Below are 23,331 nucleotides of genomic sequence, written 5' to 3'. Positions count from 1 at the left end.
GCTGTATTATTTGCTCCTAGTTTTACAGACTATTAAGAACAACAAAAATTACCATCACCATGGCTAAATCTGGGTAGGGTATGTAAGTATATGTGGATCCCCGACTAAATGTCTTCTCACAGCTTGTCTGGCAGCTGGAGGAGTGGTGGCTGTGTGAAATCTCAAATTCACGTAGACAGCTTTGAAGATTCAAAACCACAAGTTACTCTCAGCCTCATTTATTTGCAGAAAATATATCAGAACTTCCTATTCAAATGTCGGACAGTGTTGTCCAGGAACATGGGGTGGGTGTGAGACGGAGTGAGGAAAGGGTGAGCCAAGGAAGGCCGAGCCTCTGACCCACTGCTGGGGGCCAGATCGCTATGCAGGGGAAGCAAGAAGCCATCACGGATTAGAAGTTCTGGCAATAATCTAATAGGAAAATAGAGGCCTGTTGGCCATCCTTTTATAAACTACACTTCCGGAATCCTCGCCCCCAGATCACTTCCAGTGGACGGGTGCGTGGAGGGGGCCTTCTGAGTGGCAGCTGTGCTTACCTTGATGAATGCTTCGTACACATTGAGCATGGTAAGATGATCACCCTCTTCCACAGCAAATTTTCGGTGCACTCGAATCTGGAGAGAATAAACGCAATGTTCAGAAGCTGACTCTTCTGAGCCTCTCTTCCTGGAGGCAACATTACACGATGAATAGCTCATGGCTTGTAGAGTCAGAAAGACCTAGTTTGCACCCATCCTGACTCTGCCGTTTCCTCAAAGACCTCAGATTGGTCACTTAACCTTTCTCAGCCTCCATTTCCTTATCTAGAAAATTGGAATATTAAACTTGTGTATCAAGACTGCTATGGAATTAAGATAATCCACCATAAAGTACCTGGCACAGGTGTTAGATAAATATTAGTGCTCTTGTCCCTCTCCTCCTCTATCCAGTCAATATCTTCTCTTTCAGAAGAACTCTTCCCAGCCCCTGAGAGAAAGTAAGCGAAGGGCAAGGGGCCGGCTGTCTGGAGCATGGAAGACACTCTACATTCCTAAGCCACCACGAGCTGCGCAATCCTTTCAGACCCAGTCCCTAAGTTTTTCTTTTTGTGAGATCCTGGGCAATGCCATCTGCTCCCATGGGTTCAAGGAACAGCGTATCCAATATATATACAAGTACACAAATACACTTACTGACTTCAGAATTTGCTCCTTGTATCAAATACCACATAATTCACCTTCCTTCCATTCATTCAGTAACAGATATTTCCTGAGCACCTACTATAGGCCAGGCACTGTTCTATGCATTTGGGATACAAGAGTGAATACGACAGTGGTGGGAGAAAAACAACAAACAGGATAAATAAGCAAAATATATAGTATGGTAGGTGGTAAGAACAGCTAGAGGAGAGAAATAAAGCAGGGGCAGGGGATGGAGACGGGAGGGGTATATGTTGCAATTTTAGACACAGTGCTTAGAACTTCACTTTCCTCGTCTTGAAAATGAATTTGCCTGTCCTGAGGTAGGATTGTTAAAAAGGCTAATAGAAAAGCAAACAAACAACAGAACCATCCAGGCACGAAAACTTCATAACCTGCAGCTATGCAACTGTCAGGGAAGATGGTAACGGTCCATAAGGAAGTTTCTCTCCTCCCTGCTACATTCAGCCCTCTGCTTCTGCTTCTTGACTCTTCCAGCAGGAACCGGCGCTGAGCTCATCTTGGGCCTCCCTCCATCAGGACACCTCACTTCCCCGGTGCTCTTCAACAGTGTAATTTCTCCTTCACGGTCTTTCCAGCATTCACCCTTCCAGTTGTCACAGATGCCTGGGCCTTTGGGAGGACCCTGTCAGCAGCCTGACTTGCCCAGCCTGCTGTGCCCTGGCACTGACTCTTTATATCACTAACATGCCCACCAAGGTTGCTCTCAGAGCAGCCTTTAAAGAAAAAAAAAACTTCCCTTAGGAAGTCAGTAGGACAATGGTTAAGATTTGGGGCTTTGGACTGTGAAAGGCAACTTCCATCAATTCTGGCTGTGCAACCATGCATAAGTTACCTAAATTTTCTGTGCCTCCGTCTCTAAAACTGATGATAGTAGTACCTCCCCCCCAGGTCCACGGTGAAGATAAAATGACATGACGCACGTAAAATGTTTGGCACAATGTCAGGCACACAGTTAACCCTCAAAACATAAGCTGCTCTGTCACCAGCAGTTCCTGGGAAGTTTTAACAAAAGAAAGCCCAAAGTGAGCAAGACTCGAATGAACAGTCGGACTTACAGCCTGAGACTTCTGGTTTGCGGGGACCACAAAGACATTCTGGATCTGCATCATGGCGGCAATGCTTAGAATTTCCTGAGAACAGCCAAAATTTCCTATGAACCAAAAAGCGTGTCTGATTTCAAACATACGATATGTCAGTGAGAAGACGTTTTCTGACATTTTCCTTACACCACATTGTAAACTAAGATCATCTATTTACACGTAGCTTGATTTTTAAAGCTTGTAACATATAAACACTTCACCCTGCCAAATGGGATGTCCTATACACGATCCAGACGGAAGGAGGACTGGAAGGACCCCACTCCGCGGTGGCCACACCGAGGGACTCTGCTGTGAGGCTCAATGGGGGCCAGCTTGGCCCTATCACTAGGGCGGGTCAGCTCCACACCTGCTCCCTACTCAGTGTGGACACCTAGAATCCTGGCAGAAAGCCTGAGAGGGAGAGGGGGCCGGGAATACGGGGCCTGTGTCCCTCGTGCTGTCCCTCTGCTCCTGGACCCTTCTAAGAGGTGGCCTCCCTCTCGGTAGGGCTCATTTCAGCCGGCAAGCCCAAGGCATAACTAGACCAGGGAAGCACGCTGTGGGCTGCAGCTGCTGCCACCTGGACACGGAGTCTGCGGCAATCAGCCCCCAGGGGCATCAGACAGAGAGCGCGAACGGTGCCGCATGCTCCCCGCAGCTTCTGGCCTCGTGAGTGACCTACTTCCCCAGCCCCAAGCTTAGAATCCTGCTTCTCAGTGTAAGCCTGATTGCTCCAAAACACAATGACAGCTAACTTTCACCATGCTTAGTCTGACATGCAGCTTTGTCTGTTGCCAGTGAATATAAAGTTAGACAAAAGCAAGAAACAATGAGGATTTCCCTTCTCTAGGCTACTGAGGGGTGGGGAGCACAGGGGAGTGTGTGCCAAACCATAGTCTCTAGAGCAGCGGTCCCCAACCTTTTTGGCACCAGGGACAAGTTTCATGGAAGACAATTTTCCACGGACTGGGGAGGGGCATGGGACGGCTCAATGCAAGCGATGGGCTGCGGCAGATGAAGCTTCGCTCGCTCGCCCGCGCTCACCTCCTGCTGTGTGGCGCCGTTCCTAACTGGCCTCAGACGGGTACCAGTCCGTGGCCCGGAGGTTGGGGACCCCTGCTCTAGATGATTTTGACTTCTAAGTATTAGAAGATCTCCAGGTTATACACTTTTATCCCTTAACTCATATTCTCACAAAAATCTGAAGGTGTTGGAGAAGCTGGGACCCTTGTGCCTTGGTGGTGGGAATACAAAATGGTGCAGCCACTGTGGAAGACGGTGCAGTGGTTCCTCAAAAAATTAAACATAGAATTATCAGATGATCCAGCAATTCCACTCTAAGTATACACCTCAAAGAAGTGAAAGCAGGGACTCAAACACATACTTGCACACCCATGTTCATAGCAGCATTATTCACAATAGTCAAAAGGTGGCAGCTCCCTGGGTGTCCACCAACAGATGAATGGTCTATCCATACAATGGAATATTATTCAGCCTTTAAAAAGAAATTTTGACACATGCTACAACATAAATGAACCTTGAAGACATCATTGTATCAAGTGAAAAAGTCAGTCACAAAAGGACAAATACTGTATGATTCTACTTCTATGAGGTTCCTAGAATAGTCAAATTTCATAGAGACAGAAGGCAGAACGGTGGCTGCTGGGGCTGGGGGACGACAGAATGGGGAGTTAGTGCTCAATGGGTACAGAGTTCCAGTTTGAAAAAAATGAAGAAGTTCCAGAGACAGATGGTGGTGGTGGCTGAACAATAACGTGAATGTACTTAATGCTACAGAACTGTACACTCAAAAATGATTAACATGGTAAATTTTATGTTCTGTATGTTATACCACAAATTTTTTTTAAATCCCTGTTAAAAAAAAAAATCAGGTGTCAGTACTAGACCCACAGGAAACAAACAAAAGTGTTTACTGAATTAATGACGACTGACCTTGAATCACGAGTTAGCCACATGCCCCAAACCTTAGCTGAAAGCTCCTTCACTGCTCAAAATGTATTGTGCTCTCTTCCCCAGGGTGCACAGAATTTGGGAAACAACTCCCAGACAAAATAAAATCATTGAGGACTGGTTGGTCTCCACCTACCTGATTCAAGCAGCATTTTTGCAAACATGGGATTCAAAGGAAACTCTGCTATCCTCATGCCAAGCGGCTCAGTTAGGCGACAGTCTTTGTCCAGCCCTGCCATAAGAACAGCAACAAAAAGCAGAAGGCATGTACCATGGTGCTGGAAGATGCACAGTTGTTGGGAGAATAAAAGATGATGTATGCTAAACAAAGGTATCCAACCTCAACCTGACCCAGAGTGCTGTTACAATAAAAGAAGAAAAGAGTTCCTTAGCGCTCTTGAATGCTCAATTTTGAAAAACTGATCCTTCTGATGGTCTCTATGCAAGGACTTAATTATAAGGAAATGGCCTCACAGCCTCCTCCTGCCCCCACCCTCCCCTGGTCCCACTCCTCCCCAGAGACTGCTCTTTCCAAGGGACCGACAACCAGACAGTGCCAAACACAAAGGGCACTTTCCTTAGGGTCCCAGCAGCCTTTGACTCTGCTGACCACAGCTCCTTAGAAACACTCTTCCCCAGCTTCCATGATTCCCCACTCCCCTGCTTCTCTGCCACCTCTCCTGCTGTTCTCTCTGCATCACCTCTGGACCTTTTTCCATGGCCAGTTTCTGAGAGGCCACAGATGTCCCAGGCCTCTCAGAAATTTGTGAGCAATTACAAAGCTGATGACTGAGTCTAAACACACGCCCGGCTCTCTCTTTGGTGCCAGCACCAGAGCTGTTTATCCAACTGCCTCCGGGGCTGTTTGCTGAACTGGGCTGACTCCTTCAATTCCTCACATCCCTCCTTGCCTCTTTACCAATAGCCAATTTTGAGGTAGTGGATTCCCAAGATAGAGACTCTCGTTTTACTATGGTTTAGACTATTCCCAAGATGGAGCATTAAAACACCTGCTGCAGACCTCAGGGCAAGATAGAAAAGGTCATTTCTCTTCTGTTCCCATATAATCATCTCTTTGAAGGTGATAATTCAGCTTATAAATAAATTTAAGTTGGGTGTTCCCCTCTACCTTTTCCAGCTTAGTTAGATCAGTGAAGACATTTTAAATATTTTAAATTTCATTCTGTTTGGAGGAAAATCAGTCCAAATGAAAAACTTCTAAATAGTGGATATTCTCTCATACACATTTCAGATTATCCCAGGAGACTTTGCTTTCAAGTTCCTATCACATGCTTGAGAACAGAGGATGGAAACCTTTTCTGGCATATGCTCACTCAGGGCTGATGTGATATAGACCCTAAAGGCCTTTTAAATCATTGAAGATTTTTTTTAATCAATAGTTGGCTATTCCTTCACAGGAAGGTATCATAAATATAATGAAGATGGACCCCTACCTCACCCTATACAAAAAAATTAACTCAAAATGGATCACAGACCTACTAAACATAAGAACTGAAACTATAAAAACTCTTCAAAGAAAACCTAGGAGAGATCTTCATGCCCAAGGATTAGGAAATGATTTCTTAGGTAAGACACCAAAAGCACAAGCAATGAAAGAAAAAATACATAAACTGAACCACATAAAAACTTAAAACTTTTGTATTACCAACAATACCATCAAGAAAGTGAAAAGCCAACCCACAGAATGGGAGGAATATTTACAATCACAGATCTGATAAGAAACGTGTATCCAGTATATATAAAGAACTCCTCCAACTCGATAATAAAAAGACAACACCCCAAGTAAAAATGAACAAAGGATTTGAATAGACATTTCTCCAAAAAAGATATACAAATAGCCAATAAGCATACGAAAAAGTACTCAGCATCATCAGTCATTAGGGAAATACAAACCAAAATGGCGAGACACCACTTCATACCCACCAGGATGGCTACAGTACATAAAACAGATAATAACAAGCATCGGCAACCCGTCATTACGTGGAGAAACTGGAACCCTCACACACTGCTGGTAGAAGGTACACCAAAAACTTGTACGTGGATACTTACAGCAGCATTATTTATATTAGTCAAAAAGGGGAAACAATCTAAATGTTCATCAACTGATAAATGAATAAGAATAATAAGTGGTATATCGATACAATGGAATATTATTCGGCAATAAAAAGAAATGAAGTATCAATACTGCTACAACATAGATAAATCTTGAAAACATCATGCTGAATGAAAAAAGCCAATCACAAAAGACCACATACTATGTGATTCCATTTATATGAAATGTCCAGAATAGGCAAATCTATAGAGATAGGAAGTATATTAGCAGTTGCCTAGGCTGGGATGGGGGAGAGGGAATGGGGAGAGAGGGCTATTGGGTTCAGGGTTTCTTTTTTGGGTGATGAAAATGTTCTAAATGTTCTAAACTTGTAGTGGTGGTTGCACAACCCTGTAAATATACTAAAAAGCACTGAACTGTACATTTTAAATGGGTAAATTTTACAGCATATGAATTATACTTCAATAAAGATGTTGAGAACCAAAAAAAAAAAAAAAGAGAGAAAGAAAGAATCTCAAAGAACAAAACCTCCACTGAAATTTAATACTGAACTGGATATTATATTCAGCTGAGGCAACATTCACAGAAAAGACACAAAGTTCCTGAAGAGGTAAATTCAGGCCACAGTTTTCTCTATCTTAAGGTAAATACCACATTTTCAAACAAGAGAATAGAAGTTCCTCCATAACATGGTGTTTCCTTGCCCAAACAATACCACAGCCTGGTATTCTACCCAATTCTCCACAGGGAACTCCAGGAGTGGAAGGAAGGGGAGTTAGGGAGAGAACACAGGGCCAGATTTCAGAATGGGGTCGAGGGACAGAGGAAAAGGCGCAGAGAGGTAACATGTGAAATACTGGTAGAGAATCTTCCAGATGTCTCTTGGAAGTGTAGCTGTGGCGATGGTTATTAATAGCTTCTGACGTACTGACACAGGCTTTATAAATTCATTGTCACGACTGGACTTCATTAATCACCATCCCACCTTCTTATTTGGATGAGCTTACGTGTCACTAAGAGGACCATACATATAGGGAGAATCAATCCCAGCCTTGAAGATACTAAGAGCCCTAGCGTGAATACAACCTAACTAATACCACATATTAATAAACAGATAAGAAAACACAGAATAAGAGACAGGCATACCTCCCAGAGCATAGAGTAACTCCAACGCCTGAACCATCGACTGTGCTGGAGGGGGCTGTAAAAAACATAAAAACCCTCCTAAGTTAACTTCATCAGGTAACAGCCATAATAATGTGACTTTCCCGCTCAATCCACTCTTCTCTCTAACATGCCCGAGACTTCCCAACCTCCACGCTTCTACTCTTGAAATGTCCTTCCTCTCCCTCTCAGCACCCTTAGTACTATTTGGTCTTTAATCTCAGCTTGGCTAAACATTTCCTTTGAAGCTGTTCCCTCATGCTCCCCTCCATCAGAAGCGATGGGTTCTTACCTTGAACTACCTCTTTGCTTTCCCTAAGCTTTCATCAAACATCTCTAGTTTTTACTTCGTGTCTCAGCCTTCTAAGAAGCCCCATGATACTGCAGTAGTGGTGGATGATTCATCTTTGCATCACCCACAGCCCTGCCCCAGGCCCTGCCTATAGGGGGCAACTGACATCGGTTAAATTTGAATTCCTGAAAAGAGAATGCCAGACAATTTGGAGGTAAGCAAAGCTGATATTGTGACCTTCAGTTGAGTCTCTGGATCCTTACTATGTTCTTTCCTTCCACGCGCCTTTACTGGCGTCTACTGAGTACCAAGCATCATTACTATCGTCCTCTAAATTATTTCATCTATAAGCCACATAATGAAATTATAGTCCTTTTGCAAACTGCGTAGTTGTTTTTTTCTCAAATGCATTCACAACAAATGTATTTTAAGTATCACGCTGTTTTAGTTCAATTTTACAGATGAGGAAAGTGAATAACAAAAAGTAAAAGACATTTGAACAAGATCCTAGAGGCAGTTGGTGGCAAAGTCAGAGACTGAATTCAGGTCTCATTCTTTCCACTCTACCCCACCCACTGACTGCCAAGGAACAGAGCTGTACTTCTCAAAGTTGTGCTGACTGCATGCACACACAGATGAGGGTAGGAACGAGACCTGATTCACTATACACTGGGGATTCAACAAATCACTGTTGACTAAATCATATAATTGATTCACTATCCTTTCCTCAGTGCCCACAACATCCTACTTTACAAACAGGCAACATACACACAGCACCTAAATAGAGGAGCTTAACCCCTCTCGGATCTTTTATTACACTGAGATTACATGAATAATGGATAGCTCAAGCACTGAATGTGGTTCTGAATAATTACAGAACAAAACAGGCTCTCTTCGACTCCTTTCAATCTTTGGCCCTGTTTCCAGTCAATCACCAAGCCCAATGAATTCTGCTCTTTGAATTCATCATCAATCAAAACAACCCACACCTTTACCCACCCCCTTCTCCAATCACATCCAGAGTATTCTCACCTCAACACACATTTACTAGTATTTCTCTATGGCCTCATCTGATTCGGGACCATATGCAAACGCTGTTTTAATGTAGTTGGAAGGACTGTGTGTGTATAATTTTAGCTTGTTTTTCTCACTGCCTGCTTTCCTGTTCCCTCTGTTTCTTGTACCCATGGACACTTCACAGCAAATACCCTGGGACAACTGCATACTATTCTGACAAGGTCATACACTGTGAAATAAGCAACTTTCTTACTACTGGGCAGTTGAGTTCTTTTAGTTCTTTGCTACTGTAATCATCACTGCTAAATATACAAAATTATATGTATCCTGTGATTTCAACTGTGAAAAAACACAATTTCAGGAGGAAATAACCAGAAGGCAATATATGAAGATGAGTTTATATGTATTTTCCTCATTTTTCAGTTGTCTGAAAGTTTATGATTTCCGTTATTATATTTTTAATTTAATATAAAATGATACTATAAACATTATCCTACATGTAAGTTCTTTGTTTCTTTTGAATTATTTTTTTCAGGAGAAAATTCCCTGAGAAGAAATACCAGGCATTTCTACAGCTCATAAAATAATGTCAGAAAGTCCTCCATGAGAACTGAAACAGAATATAAAACCACTTTCCCCAAACTGTGTCAGCTTTGGATTTTACCATTTTTCCTTATGTTTGATCATTCAATTAATGTACAGTGGTACAGCTATTTCAACTTGCATTTATCTCTCCTAGAGAAGCCAAACATGTTCTAACGTTAGTTACTATTTGTGCTGTTCCCTTTCCTTTAGCTTTTTCTTTAGTGAGTATTCGATGTATTCACAAGGACGTTTGAAACTCTATAGTTTTTGAGACACTGATCTGTCCTTTTTGCCCTTATGTTTTCCTTTAATCTGAGATGTGGAGCTTTTCATAAGCTTTTGATTTGCATATACTGTTCACCTTTCTGTATAATTTCTTGTACTATATACCAACATTCAAAGCGTATATTTTCTCCATACTTATGAGAAATAAGTATGTTTTCTTTGGGAGAGCAGATGATATTGTTATATTCTCTTCTTTCATTTGCCTAGTTTATCATGACATGGTACATTAGGGACTTTAGCACCCAGGAATCTAGCCTTGTTACACATCATATACCAACAGAGTTGGGATATAATAAGGAGTTAAAAAGGCAAGCTTTCAAATCATAAAAATTCAAGAAGAAAACATGAGTGAATATTTATTAACTGACCTAGATATGGGGAAATGCTTCATAAGCACAAGAGTAACAGAAGAAATCACAGAGGTAAAGATGGAAAGATATTACTATCTTTGCTTAAATGGCTGCACATAAACAAACAATAAAATACAATACAATCAGAAGAACTTTGCAAGAAATACTATAGACAAAGGTTAATGTGTTTAATAGTTAACGGACTCAATCACTAATAAACACTAATTCTAACAGATAAATGGATTATCTGTTAGATAAGATTATGTCGATTTCTTCTTATATTTCAGAAGAAATATAAAGTGGCCAATAATTTTTTTTTAATCTTATGAGAAATCAAAAAAGATACAGATAATATTTTTCCTCCTTCCCCCCACCAAATCAAATTAGCAAAACTCTAAAAGAAAATAACATGGCATGATAGGGGTACAGTGAGTCAGGCATTCATGCACTGCTGGAGTTTATACCTGTAAAGGAATTCAGCCTTCTATCAAGGATCTATGAAATGACCATGGCCCTCTGACCCAATAATCCTACTCCTGGAAACTGACCTTGGGAAATAATCAGAAATGCAATCAGCCATAGGGACTTTCCCTGCAGCTCTACCAGAGCCCTCTTGGCTCCCCCAATCATGACATTTGGGCACCTAGGCCTACACACACACTCCTGCCCTGGATAACTCCACCTCTCCCGACCTGCTGAGATCCCACTTGGGTTTCAGGTCTCACCTCAGACATGACTAACTGGGCTGCGGGCCTTTCCTTTGTCTCTCAGAGTACAGGGCCCAGGCACTGTCATTACCCACTTACTTGTCTCTCTCCCCCAACAGACAAGAACAGAATTGTGTCAGCCTTGTCTGGCTGTATTCCCTTGAACCCTACACACAACACACGAGCTAAGTGAAAAAACCCAGAAAGGCAGCACGCTCTGTATCAATGTCCTGACACTCCCCTGGGAGCACTCTGGCCTCCCAGACAGACAGAAGGCAGGACTTACCGACATGAAGTGGAACCTGAGAACGTTGTCGATCCCCAGTGCTTTCAGCTGCAGGATGACAGGGGCCAGATTGCTCCGCTGCATCTCAGGAACGGTGGATTGAGGCAGCTGGTCAAAGGCTTCCTCTAAGGATAAGAAAAGAGAACTGTTTGAGATCAAATGTCACAATCAAATGCAATCATTATGCCAAAGGAACAGTTCTCCTTCTCTAACTTTAATGAGAGGCTCTAGGAGCCTAGGCTCAGATGCATATGATATTGTGATATAAAGTTGTTTCCTGTTTAGGAAAGATCCTTCTATTTTTTTAAATACCTTAGATAAATACATTTGAACAATATATCTTTATAAAAGTTTCTCCTTTTACTTTAGAATGCTTTTTAAAATGTGCTTCTTGGACTTCCCTGGTGGCGCAGTGGTTAAGAATCTGCCTGCCTATGCAGGGGACACGGGTTCGAGCTCTGGTCCGGGAAGATCCCACATGCCGCGGAGCAACTAAGCCCATGCACCACAACTACTGAGCCTGCGCTCTAGAGCCCACGAGCCACAACTACTGAGCCCGCATGCCACAACTATGGAAGCTGGCGTGCCTAGAGCCCATGCTCCGCAAAAGATAAGCCACCACAATGAGAAGTCCGTGCACCGCCACGAAGAGTAGCCCCTGCTCGCCACAACTAGAGAAAGTCCGGACGCAGTAACGAAGACCCCATGCAGCCAAAAATTAATTAATTAATTAAAATAAAATGTGCTTCTTGTTAGCAAAACATTAAATCAAAGCAACAAGTATTTGCTGAATCACTATGGGTGGCCAATTGCCATTCCCTCTGCTTAGGATGGAGTACGTTAAGCAGGCCAGAACTACACATAAAAGCAAAGAACTGTTTCAAGATAAATCACCAAATATAACTAGAACATAACCAAAGTATCTCCAAAATATAAAAAAAATGACCAAACCTTATAAACAGCAAAATTTGTCCAAATCTAACTTTCTAAATTGAGCCAGGCACACACATCACTCCCAGAATCTGATGCTGCCCCAAACAGATTAATGAATGCTTACATGCACCATCAGGAACAAAAGGTGTCCTCAAACACCTTTTGAGGAAAAAGCACCATCAGGTTCAGAGGTGCCAAGATGGGAGGGGCGGGAGAGGGGAGAGGAAGGAAAGAGACTCTGGGAAGCCTTTTTATAAAAGCTACATAAAAAGGGTGGGGAGGGCTTCCCTGGCGGCGCACTGCTTGAGAGTCCGCCTGCCGATGCAGGGGACACGGGTTCGTGCCCCGGTCCAGGAAGATCCCACATGCCGTGGAGCGGCTGGGCCCGTGAGCCATGGCCGCTGAGCCTGCGCGTCCGGAGCCTGTGCTCCGCAACGGGAGAGGCCCACGTACCGCAAAAAAAAAAAAAAAAAAAAAAAGCATGGGGAAAAGACAGGTAGGAAGAGATTAAATCCTTTTTGTGTATATTCAGAAAGCTTAAGGATCACATAGAGGAGGATTATATACACAGTCCTCCCACATCAGTCAACACTTTAACTGTGCACACCCTCTTTCACACAAAGGTGGCTCAACTTCCATTCAGATCATAAATCTTTAGTTAACTAGAGAAAAAAATCAGAACAAAACAAAAGGTGTCATGAAGAAATAGCACCACCACTGAAGGACTTCAGAAAGCTTTAATTTGAGAAAACAGACAATAAATACTCTGTGAACTGACTGATACAAATTGCCAAATGCTTGGGTCTACTTGGAAGGTTCTGGGTAACAGGCAACAGCAGGAAGTTCCAAATGGGATATTCCCTTCAAGTTGCAAGAGTGTTTGGGGGATAGCCTTTTGGTAGGATAACCTCATTTTCCAAGCACACTGCTGACCAAGGCAGAAACAAAGTTATCAGATAAGAGGACGATCCTGCTGAGAAGACGCTCACAGGAAGTAGGTGCTTCCTAAGAGTTCATTGACACTCAGTTAAACTCTACTGAGAACTCAAGTACACAAGGCATTGGGCCAAGAGCTGCAGGAGCTGTAGGCCAATGGCTCTTGAGAAGTTTCAGTGATTCAAAGGGGCCTGGGACCAAGAGGAGGAACAGGCTAGGTCCCAGTGAGGGGTCCTCCCAAAGAGAAATGGAGGCAGAGGGAAGAAGGAAGGACAGCTAGTGGGAGAAGGCATTTGAGGGTACTGACATGTGAGGGAGGATTTCAAGGATAAGGAGGATCTGTCGGGCAGAGGAAACAGCCCATGGAAAGGTACCAAAGGTTTGAGAGGTGGATGTGGGAAAACAGAAGGTATGTCCAAGAAGAGTGCAGCTCAGCAGGGATGCAGTGTAGGGTAGGTGCTGGTGGACAACAGGAGAAGACAAGCTAGAAATGGTCCCGTAAGGCCCTGGGAAACTGTTAAGGGTCTGAGCAGGTAGCACCCTGCTCAGAGCTGCGTTTTCTGGAAGCAGGCTAGCGGAGAAAGCCTAGAGGCTGGATCTAACGTAGCCCATTATGTGGCCTCTCCTCAACCTCACCTCCACTAAAACTGCTCATGCTAAGGACTCCAGTGACCTTTTAACCAAAGCCACTTGCCAATCTTTAGTCCACAGTCTACTGTTTGATTTCTTTGGAGCATGAGATGATGCTGGCCATTTCCTCTTTAAAAGTAACCTGAGTTCCTCAAGTTAAACAAAGAATTACCATATGACCCTGCAATTCCACTCCTAGGTGTATACCCAAAGGAATTAAAAACAGGTACTCAAACAAGTACACATACATGCTTGTTCATAGCAGCACTACCCACAATAGCCAAAAGGTGGAAGCAACCACCAACTAATGAATAAACAAATTGTGGTACATCCATACAACAGAATATTATTCAGCCCAAAAAGGAATGAAGTACTAATACAATGTAAATGAACCTGGAAAACATTACACTGAATGAAAGAAACCAGACACAAAACATCACATTATATGATTTAATTTATATGAAATATCCAAAACAGATACAGTCTTCCCTTGGTATCCACAGGAGATTGGTACCAGGACACCCCTCTCCCCCACTGCAGATACCAAAATCTGGGGATGCTCAAGTCCCTTATATAAAATGGCATGGTATTTGCATATAACCTACACACATCCTCCTGAATACTTTAAATCATCTCTAGATTACTTATAGTACCTAACACAATGTAAACCCCATGTAAACAGTTGCTGGTGTGCAGGCAAATTCAAGTTTTGCTTTCTGGAACTTTCTGGGATTTTCTTCCCAAATATTTTCAATCTGTAGTTGGTTGAATCTGCAGATACGGAGGGCCAACTGTCAATCCAGAAAGAAAGAACAAAGACTGTTGGTTGGTGGTTGTCAGCAGCTGGGGGCAGGGAGAAATGGAGGAAAAACTGCTTAATGGATTAGGAGTTTTGCTTTGGAGTGATGAAAATGTTCTGAAACTAGATAAAGGTGGTGGTTGCACACTGTGAACCATAATAAATGCCACTGAACTGTTCAAGTTAAAATGGTTAATTTCGTGTATGTAAATTTCACCTTAAACTGTTTGTTTGTTTGTTTTCTTAAAACTTCCTCCTCCCCTTATTTCAGTTTGTCTTTTAGCCCTGGTTCTCCTCTTTGCACTTCCGTCATTCCTTCTTAGCACCTTCAGTAGAAGACCCTCACCTCTCTGGTTTCAGGCTCTGCCTTCCCCCTCCCTCCCATGAATCCTCCTTACCCCCTTCCTCCCCTCCAAGTACTGGTACATTCCACTCCCTCTGCCTGGTGTGCTGGAATCTAATCTCCACTGCTATCCCTTCACCTGGATTAACTACTGGGCTGCCAATAAGATTGGGCTCAATTACCGACTGTGGTGCCCTCTCCAACAGGATAACTCCCTGCTCTCTGCTTCCAAGGCTCATTCCATTAAGGTGACCCTATCACACCATAATATGCTGATCTGTTCATGAGCCTGTCTCCCCCGCCAAGCTGTCAGCCACGTGGCCACAGACCGTGTCTCACCTGGCCCTAGGTTTCCAAGCCTTGTCTCCATGCATGGCACAGAGCAGGTGCTCTGTAAACATTCGCTAAAAGAATAAATGATGTCAAGGACTGAACAAGGATGACGGTAACCGGAAAGCAAAGAAGAGCTAAGTGGTAAAACCCCCCGGATCTGGTACATGACTGCAGATGGATACTGGACAGAAGAGAGAGTTAAAAATGATTTGAAAATTAAGTCTGGACAATTGAGAGAAACCTTGATACCACTGCCCACAAAAGAGAAGTACAAAGAAGGAAAGAGCAGCTTTGGGGACATCATTTTCTGCAGGTAAGGCTGTCATCTAGCTGGAGAGAAAGCTCCTTATGAGCTGGGACAGTCTTTATTGTCATTTCATTTTGCTCCCTCAGAGCCTAGCATGGTGCATGGCACAGAGCAGGAGTTGACCAACTAATTGCTTTCTACCAATGAGCCTCAGGAGAGATCCTGCCAGTTTAGCTCTGCAAAGATGCTCTGAACCAGAGGTAAAGATGGAACCCAGCGGCAGGGGTGGGTGGTGGTGGTGGTGGGATGAACTGGGAGATTGGGACTGACATGTATACAATGATGTGTATAAAATGGATGACTAATAAGAAAATAAATAAACATTAAAAAAAAAAAAAGATGGAACCCAATGCGAGGACCCACAGGATTCCAGGATCCCAGAACAAGAAAATGGCACACGAAGCTAAGGGAGAGGTAAGAAAGACAGGGCCTGAGCCGCAGGGCCCAAGCTACACGTCACGTGGCTACAGAGAGGCTGAGGCACAGACGTTAGGTTAGAAAGGAGATGTCAGATAACTGGTGATTCGTGGTCCAGCTCTGGCCAGCAGGGAGCAGTAGCAAAGAAACGCCAAATTTGGAGTGAGGAAGGCGGTGGAGGCCAGATTACCGAGGGTCTTGTGAGGGAAGTCTGGATCTTATGTTAAGTTTTGCCTATTATGGTAGATATCTGTAATATTCTCTGATGCCCAGGCTGAGTATTAGAAAGTCAAAACCCTTTAAAAAAAAAAAAAAGCCAAACTTACCTGTATAAAGGCGGTAACATTTTCCTGAGCGGCTGCGGCCACCACGTCCTGCTCGCTGGCTGGCTGATGCCTGGGACACTGGGACCACCACCAAGCACTCAATAGCTGTCCTGGGGTTGTAGGCTCGGAGTTTCACAAAGCCACAGTCAATCACGTACACAATCCCGCTGATTGTGATGGACGTTTCTGCTACATTGGTGGCCACTATCACCTAGGCTCCCCATAGGAAGGAGAGTAAGGGTAAAAGTTATTTGGTTCTTTTCACTCAGAATAAACTAATCAAAATCCTAAAAGATTTTAAGATATTTCTGACAGTGCAGAACCTGTGAGAGGCAGTTTGGTATCCTGGATAGAGCATGATGAGTTTTAGGGTCAGGGTACCCTGGGTTTGAATTCTCCCTAAGTGTGGGACCTTGAACAAATTACTTCACCTCCTGAGCATGTTTCCTTGTCTCCATAATAATATTTACCCTCTCCCAGGGTCCTTAAGGGGATTAAATGTGAAATATACATGAAGTGATTACAGCCTGGTACCTGGAGTACTTGGCCCAGAGTAACATTCAACAAATGTTAGTTTCTACCTTTTGTACAACTTAAGTAAATCACCACCTTGTACATGTCTAGTCATTTGCTCACTCACATTCTAACTGCTTTCTGAGGGGTCTGCACGTTGCCAGGCACTCTCCAAGCTGCCAGGAATGTATGATGGACAAGAGTCTACATTCCGGTATGAGTGTTTGGGTAGAGAAATAATGAACATAAACAAGAGAGTGACTGGGAAGAAAATGCAACAGGGTAATACTCTAATATTATGTAGCATTCAATGTATACATCATATATTATAATAATGGAGTGCTACTTCAGGTTAGATGGCCAGGGAAAACCTCTCTAAAAGAAGATTTTGGGCTAAGACCTGAGTAATAAGCAGCAGCCAGCCCTACAGGGATCCAGGCAGAGGAAGCAGAAACAGCCTATGCAGCCAGAGACCAGAGTAAATAAATACAAGACGAACTTAGGAGGGAGGCAGGGACCAGATCATGCGCAGTCCCTGGGCCACGTGAGGGGTTTGCATTTTATTCTAAGGGCACTGGGCGCTGCCCCTGGAAGGTATGAAGCAGCAGGAGACATGTACAGATAGCACTTAGAACTTTTTTCGGGCACTTTTACATCGATCGTTTTATAAAACATCTTCCTACCATTTTTTTTTTTTTGCTGTACGCGGGCCTCTCACTGTTGTGGCCTCTCCCGTTGCGGAGCACAGGCTCCGGACGCACAGGCTCAGAGGCCATGGCTCACGGGCCCAGCCGCTCCGCGGCATGTGGGATCTTCCCGGACCGGAGCACAAACCCGTGTCCCCTGCATCAGCAGGCGGACTCTCAACCACTGCGCCACCAGGGAAGCCCCTTCCTACTATTTTTACATACTAGAGTCAGGATTTTATGCTATAAAACCATCTATCTAAAAGTTACTGCTATTCATGCTTTACAGCTGAGAAAACTGGGCCTCAGGGTTGAGTAACTCATCCCACGGCACACGGTAACCCAGACCTCCTGACTAGTTGGCTGCAGGTCACGTTTGACTGGACAGACTTGAGCTGCTCCGTCCCAATGGCCAGGAGGCAGGGTGCCCTCTTGCAAGTGGCCTGAAGTTGGGAGGGGATCCTCAGACCTGTCATCCCTCACTTACTGTGTTCTCTGCCACCTGCTGATAAAGAGCTACTCTAAGCTGACTTCGGGCCAGCTCTGTACCTTCCTCATCTGACGGAAGGGAAAACAGAGCAAGGCCCAGGGAGGCGATGAACAGGAGGCAGACTGGCTGCCTACTGGCTCCTTTAAACCCATGCTTCTCACCACACCCTTCCCCACCCCAATTTCAAGGCCAAGGATGTTTAAGCCACACCTTGAATTAACTGACTCAAACTTGGCTCTACAGGAAAACTGATGCTTCAAACAAATGGTTTAGAAACCATTCTGTAGACACTAATCTAGTGTTCTTGACCGATCAGGATCCACCAAGACAGTCCTTTAAACCAGAAGGGGAAAGATTAGGCAGGAAGAAAAGAAGCAAAGAGAAGTCACCTACTCTGATAATTACTAAACCTTCTGTGGGGCAGGTTTAGAAATCTTTGCAACACATTATTTACTGTGCGCTTTTAGATCTGCTGAACAGAAACATGGACTTTAAGTTCTTAAAGACACCTTCCTATTTAGCAAATTTTACTTCAATTTAAAATAAATCTTTCCACATACCTGGACAAAACTGTAATTCAAAAAGACACATGCACCCCTATGTTCACAGCAGCACTGTTCACAACAGCCAAACCATGGAAACAACCTAAATGTCCATCGACAGATGTATGAATAAAGAAGATGTGGTACATATATACAATGGAATACTACTCAGCCATAAAAAAAGAGTGAAATAATGCCATCTGCAGCAACATGGATGCAACTTGAGATTATCATACTAAGTGAAGTCAGTCAGAAAGACAAATACCGTATGATATCACTTATATGTGGAATCTAAAATATGGCACAAATGAACCTACCTACAAAACAGAAACAGACTCATAGACAGAGAGAACAGACTTGTGGTTGCCAAGGGGGTGGGGGGAGGGAGAGGGATGGACTGGGAGTTTGGGGTTGGTAGATACAAACTATTACATTTAGAAGGGATAAACAACAAGGTCCTAATGCATAGCACAGGGAACTATATCCAGTCTCCTGGGATAAACCATAATGGAAAAGAATGTAAAAAAGAATGTAAGTATGTGTGTGGCTGAGTCACTTCGCTGTTACAGCAGAGACTGGCACAACATTGTAAATCAACTCTACTTCAATAAAAAAAATTTTTTTAATAAAATAAAATAAATCTTTCTAGTGGATAGCAAAGGAGCACCAACGTGATTATACTCCTTGGTCCTCGGGTTAGTCTCACCTTTCTGACAGTGCGTGACACCCTTTCAAACACTTTCATTTGCTCAAAGGAAGGCAGTCCCGCATACATGGGGAGAACCCGGAGGTGTCTCTTCATCCCAGTCCGACCCAGTGCTCGAGCCTGCTCAATCAGCATAGACACAACAGTTTCTACCTCTTCCTAAAATCGTCGAACCAGGAACCAAAGAAAATGAGATCAATTTGAAGCATGCCATTTTATCATACTGCAAGAAAATGAAAGTTGGGATGAGGATTTTAAATGTGGTCAGATTCATGACTGTCAGAGCCATCAAGTTCCACGCTGGGGTGGTATTTAATCAAATGCTACCGAACAATGGTGCCAATGGGGGTGAAAATTTGCAACTGTCAGGTTAATCACTGAAATCTACACTATCTGCAGCCAATAGAAGAATTCCTGATATACCAAAACTATGACTTTTACTGAGTTTTTTTTTTATGCTCTGTGGCAAACAGCGTGGCATACGTATGACAAGCTGTGGCATACAGAATCACTACAAGCTTTCCGTAGAAAAGATTACTGAGCCACGGAAAACGTTTGACAGTGGAAATGATTACAACTAGAAGGTAGTTCTGAACAGAGCTACAACCTTGAGTGAGCAGTTGGGCTTGTTCAGTTGTTTTTCCAGTGATGTGCCTACTTGACCCCTCCAGGATGAGCTGCAAAGGTATCATTGGGAAAAGGGGCTGCAGCAACAACAAGGATGCACAAAATGTACCGCATACAGTATTCAATTCTGGTATCAAAATGGCCCACTGAACTCTCTAATTTACTCTGGAATTAGCTAATAAATTTAAAATACATTTAACCCTCTGCAGACAGAAGAGGCAGGAAGTAATGACTCTCTGGCAATTGAGTTAATAGATGAATGACATCAAACTATACAATTATTTATGCAATCAAGTAACCACAAAATACAATAAAACATGAAATCAGGGGCTACGTAAAGTAACAGGCCTCCGTATAAATTCTGGTGCTGCCTTAACGTGTCTGTTCACCACAGAGAAAAGGTCGGATGGAATTACCTGGCCAGTGAGAAATGCTAATATGTCTCCATCTCCCTCTGTCTGGTGAATTTTCATCACAGTTTCTACAGTTGATTTGATATAATCTGGAACAGGACTGAAAAGATGTGTGAGATAAATTCATCACTAGAATATGCTCATTAATTATAGATCAATTACTCTAGTAATCTGGCAGCGAAGCCTCGTGAAAGTTAGTTTGGGCCTGCCCAGAAGGTAATCAATATATGAATAATTATTGATAAAATAAACATTCATTCTTTTTTTTTCTTTTTTTAAATGCGACGTTCAAAAACAATCCATAATTACATGTAAACTATGATTTTTGGCTTTATTTGCAGAGACATAAAAGCAATAAACCCATGCAAATAGATGTCCTATCTTTAGCATGCAAGGATGCCTGGCCAGGGAAACTGGATCTATGGTCCCAGTGCTGAATCCCACACTCTATTTCCCCTCCTGACCACTGGCAGCATGTCTGACAGGTGCTAATGGGTGTCCTGTCCCTCTAGAATCACTCAGAAGTCAAGCCCACAACTCTCTGGATTCATCTGCCACTGGCCCAGGCTCCTGGTCTTTGTCTGTCCAGTGACTAGAGGTAGGAATTAGGATGACTCCTTCCTGTCCAAGGAGGCTCCTCCCAAAAATGGCAACCAGGCCTTCTTGCTAAGATGTAAAGAGCTGAGAACCAAATGATTCAAATCACTAATACTGCCCAAGCTGACAGACAGTCTTGTAAAGCCCAGTTCTGACAACTATAGAACCCTCCTCCCTGCGACACTGTTACCATTTTGCTCTTTCCAGCTGAGCCCAGGGACCACAGAGTCAGAGAAACCTGCACATCAGTATGGAGAGTTTAAACTAAATCCAGCAGTGATACTGAGCAGGGTTCCACAACACCCTATCAATGATGGGAGGTGCAAAACACGCCCGCCCCTCCTCAGCAGTCTGGCACCTCGCCCTCAGAGCCTCAAGCAGATGCAATTGCTTCTCCTCCCACAGAACAGGCCTAGTTTTCTAATCGCCCTCATTAAAAATGCAAGGATCATCAAACCTTTGTAGATAAAAGATATCCACTGGAAATGTTCGCCCTTCCACTGTAAGGATCACGCACGTATCCCTGGTTGGGTCACTGGTGTCATTTTGATTAAAGAAATCCCAAAATTTCTAAAAGAAAAAAAAAAATCAATTCTTCACTCCTCTCAAAAAAAAACAGTTCATAGTAACTCATGGAAAGAAAGAAAACAATATAAAACTGGCAGAGCAGGGGGTGGGGAGTAGGGATTGGATATATATAATACAGACTAGGGGTTACAAAATAATTATTAAAAATCATATTTTTATTATTGCAATTTTGGAGAATCACATTTCAATGAACAGACTCTTTACCGAAGACTTGATAGAAATGATAAAAGTTAGGTTTTCAAACTGCATTCAGCAGTGCATCTGAGTCAACATGCAGCTGTGCTATTGATCTTAACCCACCCACACCCATCCCCCCCAACCCCCATATTTTATTTAACAGAAAATTAGGTCAGAAGGTGTAACTCAAGTTAAATAAGGATTAAATCAGGTTGATGTGTAGCTCTGATCTGGAAAGCACAGCTCTGATCACACAAGTTATCAGTGTATAAAGGAAGCGTATACGTCTATGAACAGTAGATGTGTCCCTGGTAGCACAGTTACAGATCTGCATGTACTCTATATGTACAGGGACAGAGTCCTCTCCATCTTTATATGCCCCACAGGAAGAAGCACAACACTTTGTATGGGGCAGGTTGGCAAGCATTCACTTCTCCGATGCTCCCACAGGACCCTGTCGAGAAGAGTGGCTCTTGGCAATTCCTCCTGAATAGGTGGCCACGTCCTCTTCAATGGCACTTGACCACCAGACCTGCAGTCTATAGGGAGGCCTGACGTGAGAGCACTGGCCAACGATGGGGGAGGGAGACTCCACCAAAGATGCCCTCTTGGGGCATGTGACCCAAGGCACACAGAGAAGTTGAGACCAAGAAGAACCGAGTGACCAAGCCGGCAGGACACAGAGTGCTGGAGGGGTGCTGCTATCTAGCTGCAGGGGCACAGACATCCTGTAAGGTGGAGCACACCATTATCTGACTCTCAGTGACCTTCCCGATCCCCTGAGGCCTGGCCCAGCATCACTTTCTCTTCTCCTAGGAGGCCTGGCCATGTGATCACAAGGCCTGTCTTCTTTAGTTCCCAGGTATCTTCCCTAAATACACCCACGCCCGCTCCTGGAAACTGGGAGCCCAGGGGTGCCCTGAGGACCTGCATCGAGCGCAATGTGTAAGGGCTTGGAGGAGCACTTCTAGAAGAGACCACTGGATTGAACTACAAAATAGCTGGATGCTACATGTTAACCTCAAAGTCGTGTTTGCACAGGCATAAGAAAACAAGCCTCAGGCCAACAAAAGAACTGCGCTGTGCTATAAAGAACCACACGCACCACTCTCCACGCTTCTTTCGGGTAAATTCTCTGCAAGCGACTTCAGCCTTCCTGTGTCCTGTGGTGTGCAGAGCATGGGCACACTACAAGTGATGCACAAACAAGGGAGAAGAGACTCCATCCCACTCCCCCAAAGAGTGAATAAGCCAGGGAGGAAGGCGTGCAAAGGACCAATCATAACATAAACCGAGGCCCAATGACTGGATGACCAGAAAAGAGCTGCGAGTTACAATTTGGGGAGAAAGAAAGGCCAATAATGACTGGCTGTAGGGAGGGCTTCCTGGAGGCAGCAGTCTCCCCTGGAGGCAGCAGTATCCCCGGGCTAAGTCTGAGGATGATTATTACTAGCTAGGAAGGAGAAGAGGTACCCCCTTCCTAGGATGACAGCAGAGTGTAGACTAAGATATAAAGTGGTCCCTGATGGAGGAGACAGCTCAAGGTCTAGGGCAGGCCCATCTCATGTCTGAGTTGGTTGTCTCATTGACAAAATGGATGAACTGCTCTCTACACCCTGCAAGGCTGTTGCTCCTATAAAGTGTGTCTGACTGCACTTGGCACAGGTCTGGCCTCGAACAGTACTCAGTAAGTGATCGTAGTGATCATTCTGCAGTGGTCCAAATGTCATACTGCACAGGTACTTTATTAGATGGGCAAGACAAGGGCAGCGAAGATGGGTGTGAGGTGATCAGACCTGTTCTGCATCCCGGGCTCTGGAGGCCATTCTGGAGAAGGGCAGGGGTGATCAGAGGTTAAAGCCCAGCCGACTAGTTAAGGAAGCTATTACAACAGCTCAGAGGACAAAGAATGAAAGCATGAACGGGGGCAGTGTGAAAGCAATGCATTCCAGAAGT

General features: G+C 43.9%; 1 protein-coding gene across 2 annotated transcripts in view; it reads right to left on the bottom strand.

Moving 5' to 3' along the window:
* Positions 1-23,331, bottom strand: part of DHX35 (DEAH-box helicase 35) — a gene marked incomplete at its 5' end in the record, with an annotated part of 70,454 nt that overhangs the window by 13,406 nt on the left and 33,717 nt on the right. For both annotated transcript variants that reach the window (XM_082857024.1, XM_082857023.1), the window contains 9 exons: positions 537-614; positions 2,258-2,352; positions 4,389-4,484; positions 7,473-7,527; positions 11,013-11,137; positions 16,037-16,247; positions 18,974-19,132; positions 20,017-20,113; positions 21,068-21,180. In XM_082857024.1, the coding sequence (XP_082713150.1) occupies positions 537-614; positions 2,258-2,352; positions 4,389-4,484; positions 7,473-7,527; positions 11,013-11,137; positions 16,037-16,247; positions 18,974-19,132; positions 20,017-20,113; positions 21,068-21,180 (1,029 nt within the window). The remainder of the gene's footprint in view (positions 1-536; positions 615-2,257; positions 2,353-4,388; positions 4,485-7,472; positions 7,528-11,012; positions 11,138-16,036; positions 16,248-18,973; positions 19,133-20,016; positions 20,114-21,067; positions 21,181-23,331) is intronic.

The sequence above is a fragment of the Leucopleurus acutus genome (assembly GCF_964270905.1).
Source record: "Leucopleurus acutus genome assembly, chromosome: 16".
In the NCBI taxonomy this organism is placed as follows: domain Eukaryota; kingdom Metazoa; phylum Chordata; class Mammalia; order Artiodactyla; family Delphinidae; genus Leucopleurus; species Leucopleurus acutus.
This window is presented reverse-complemented; position numbering and strand designations above follow the sequence as displayed.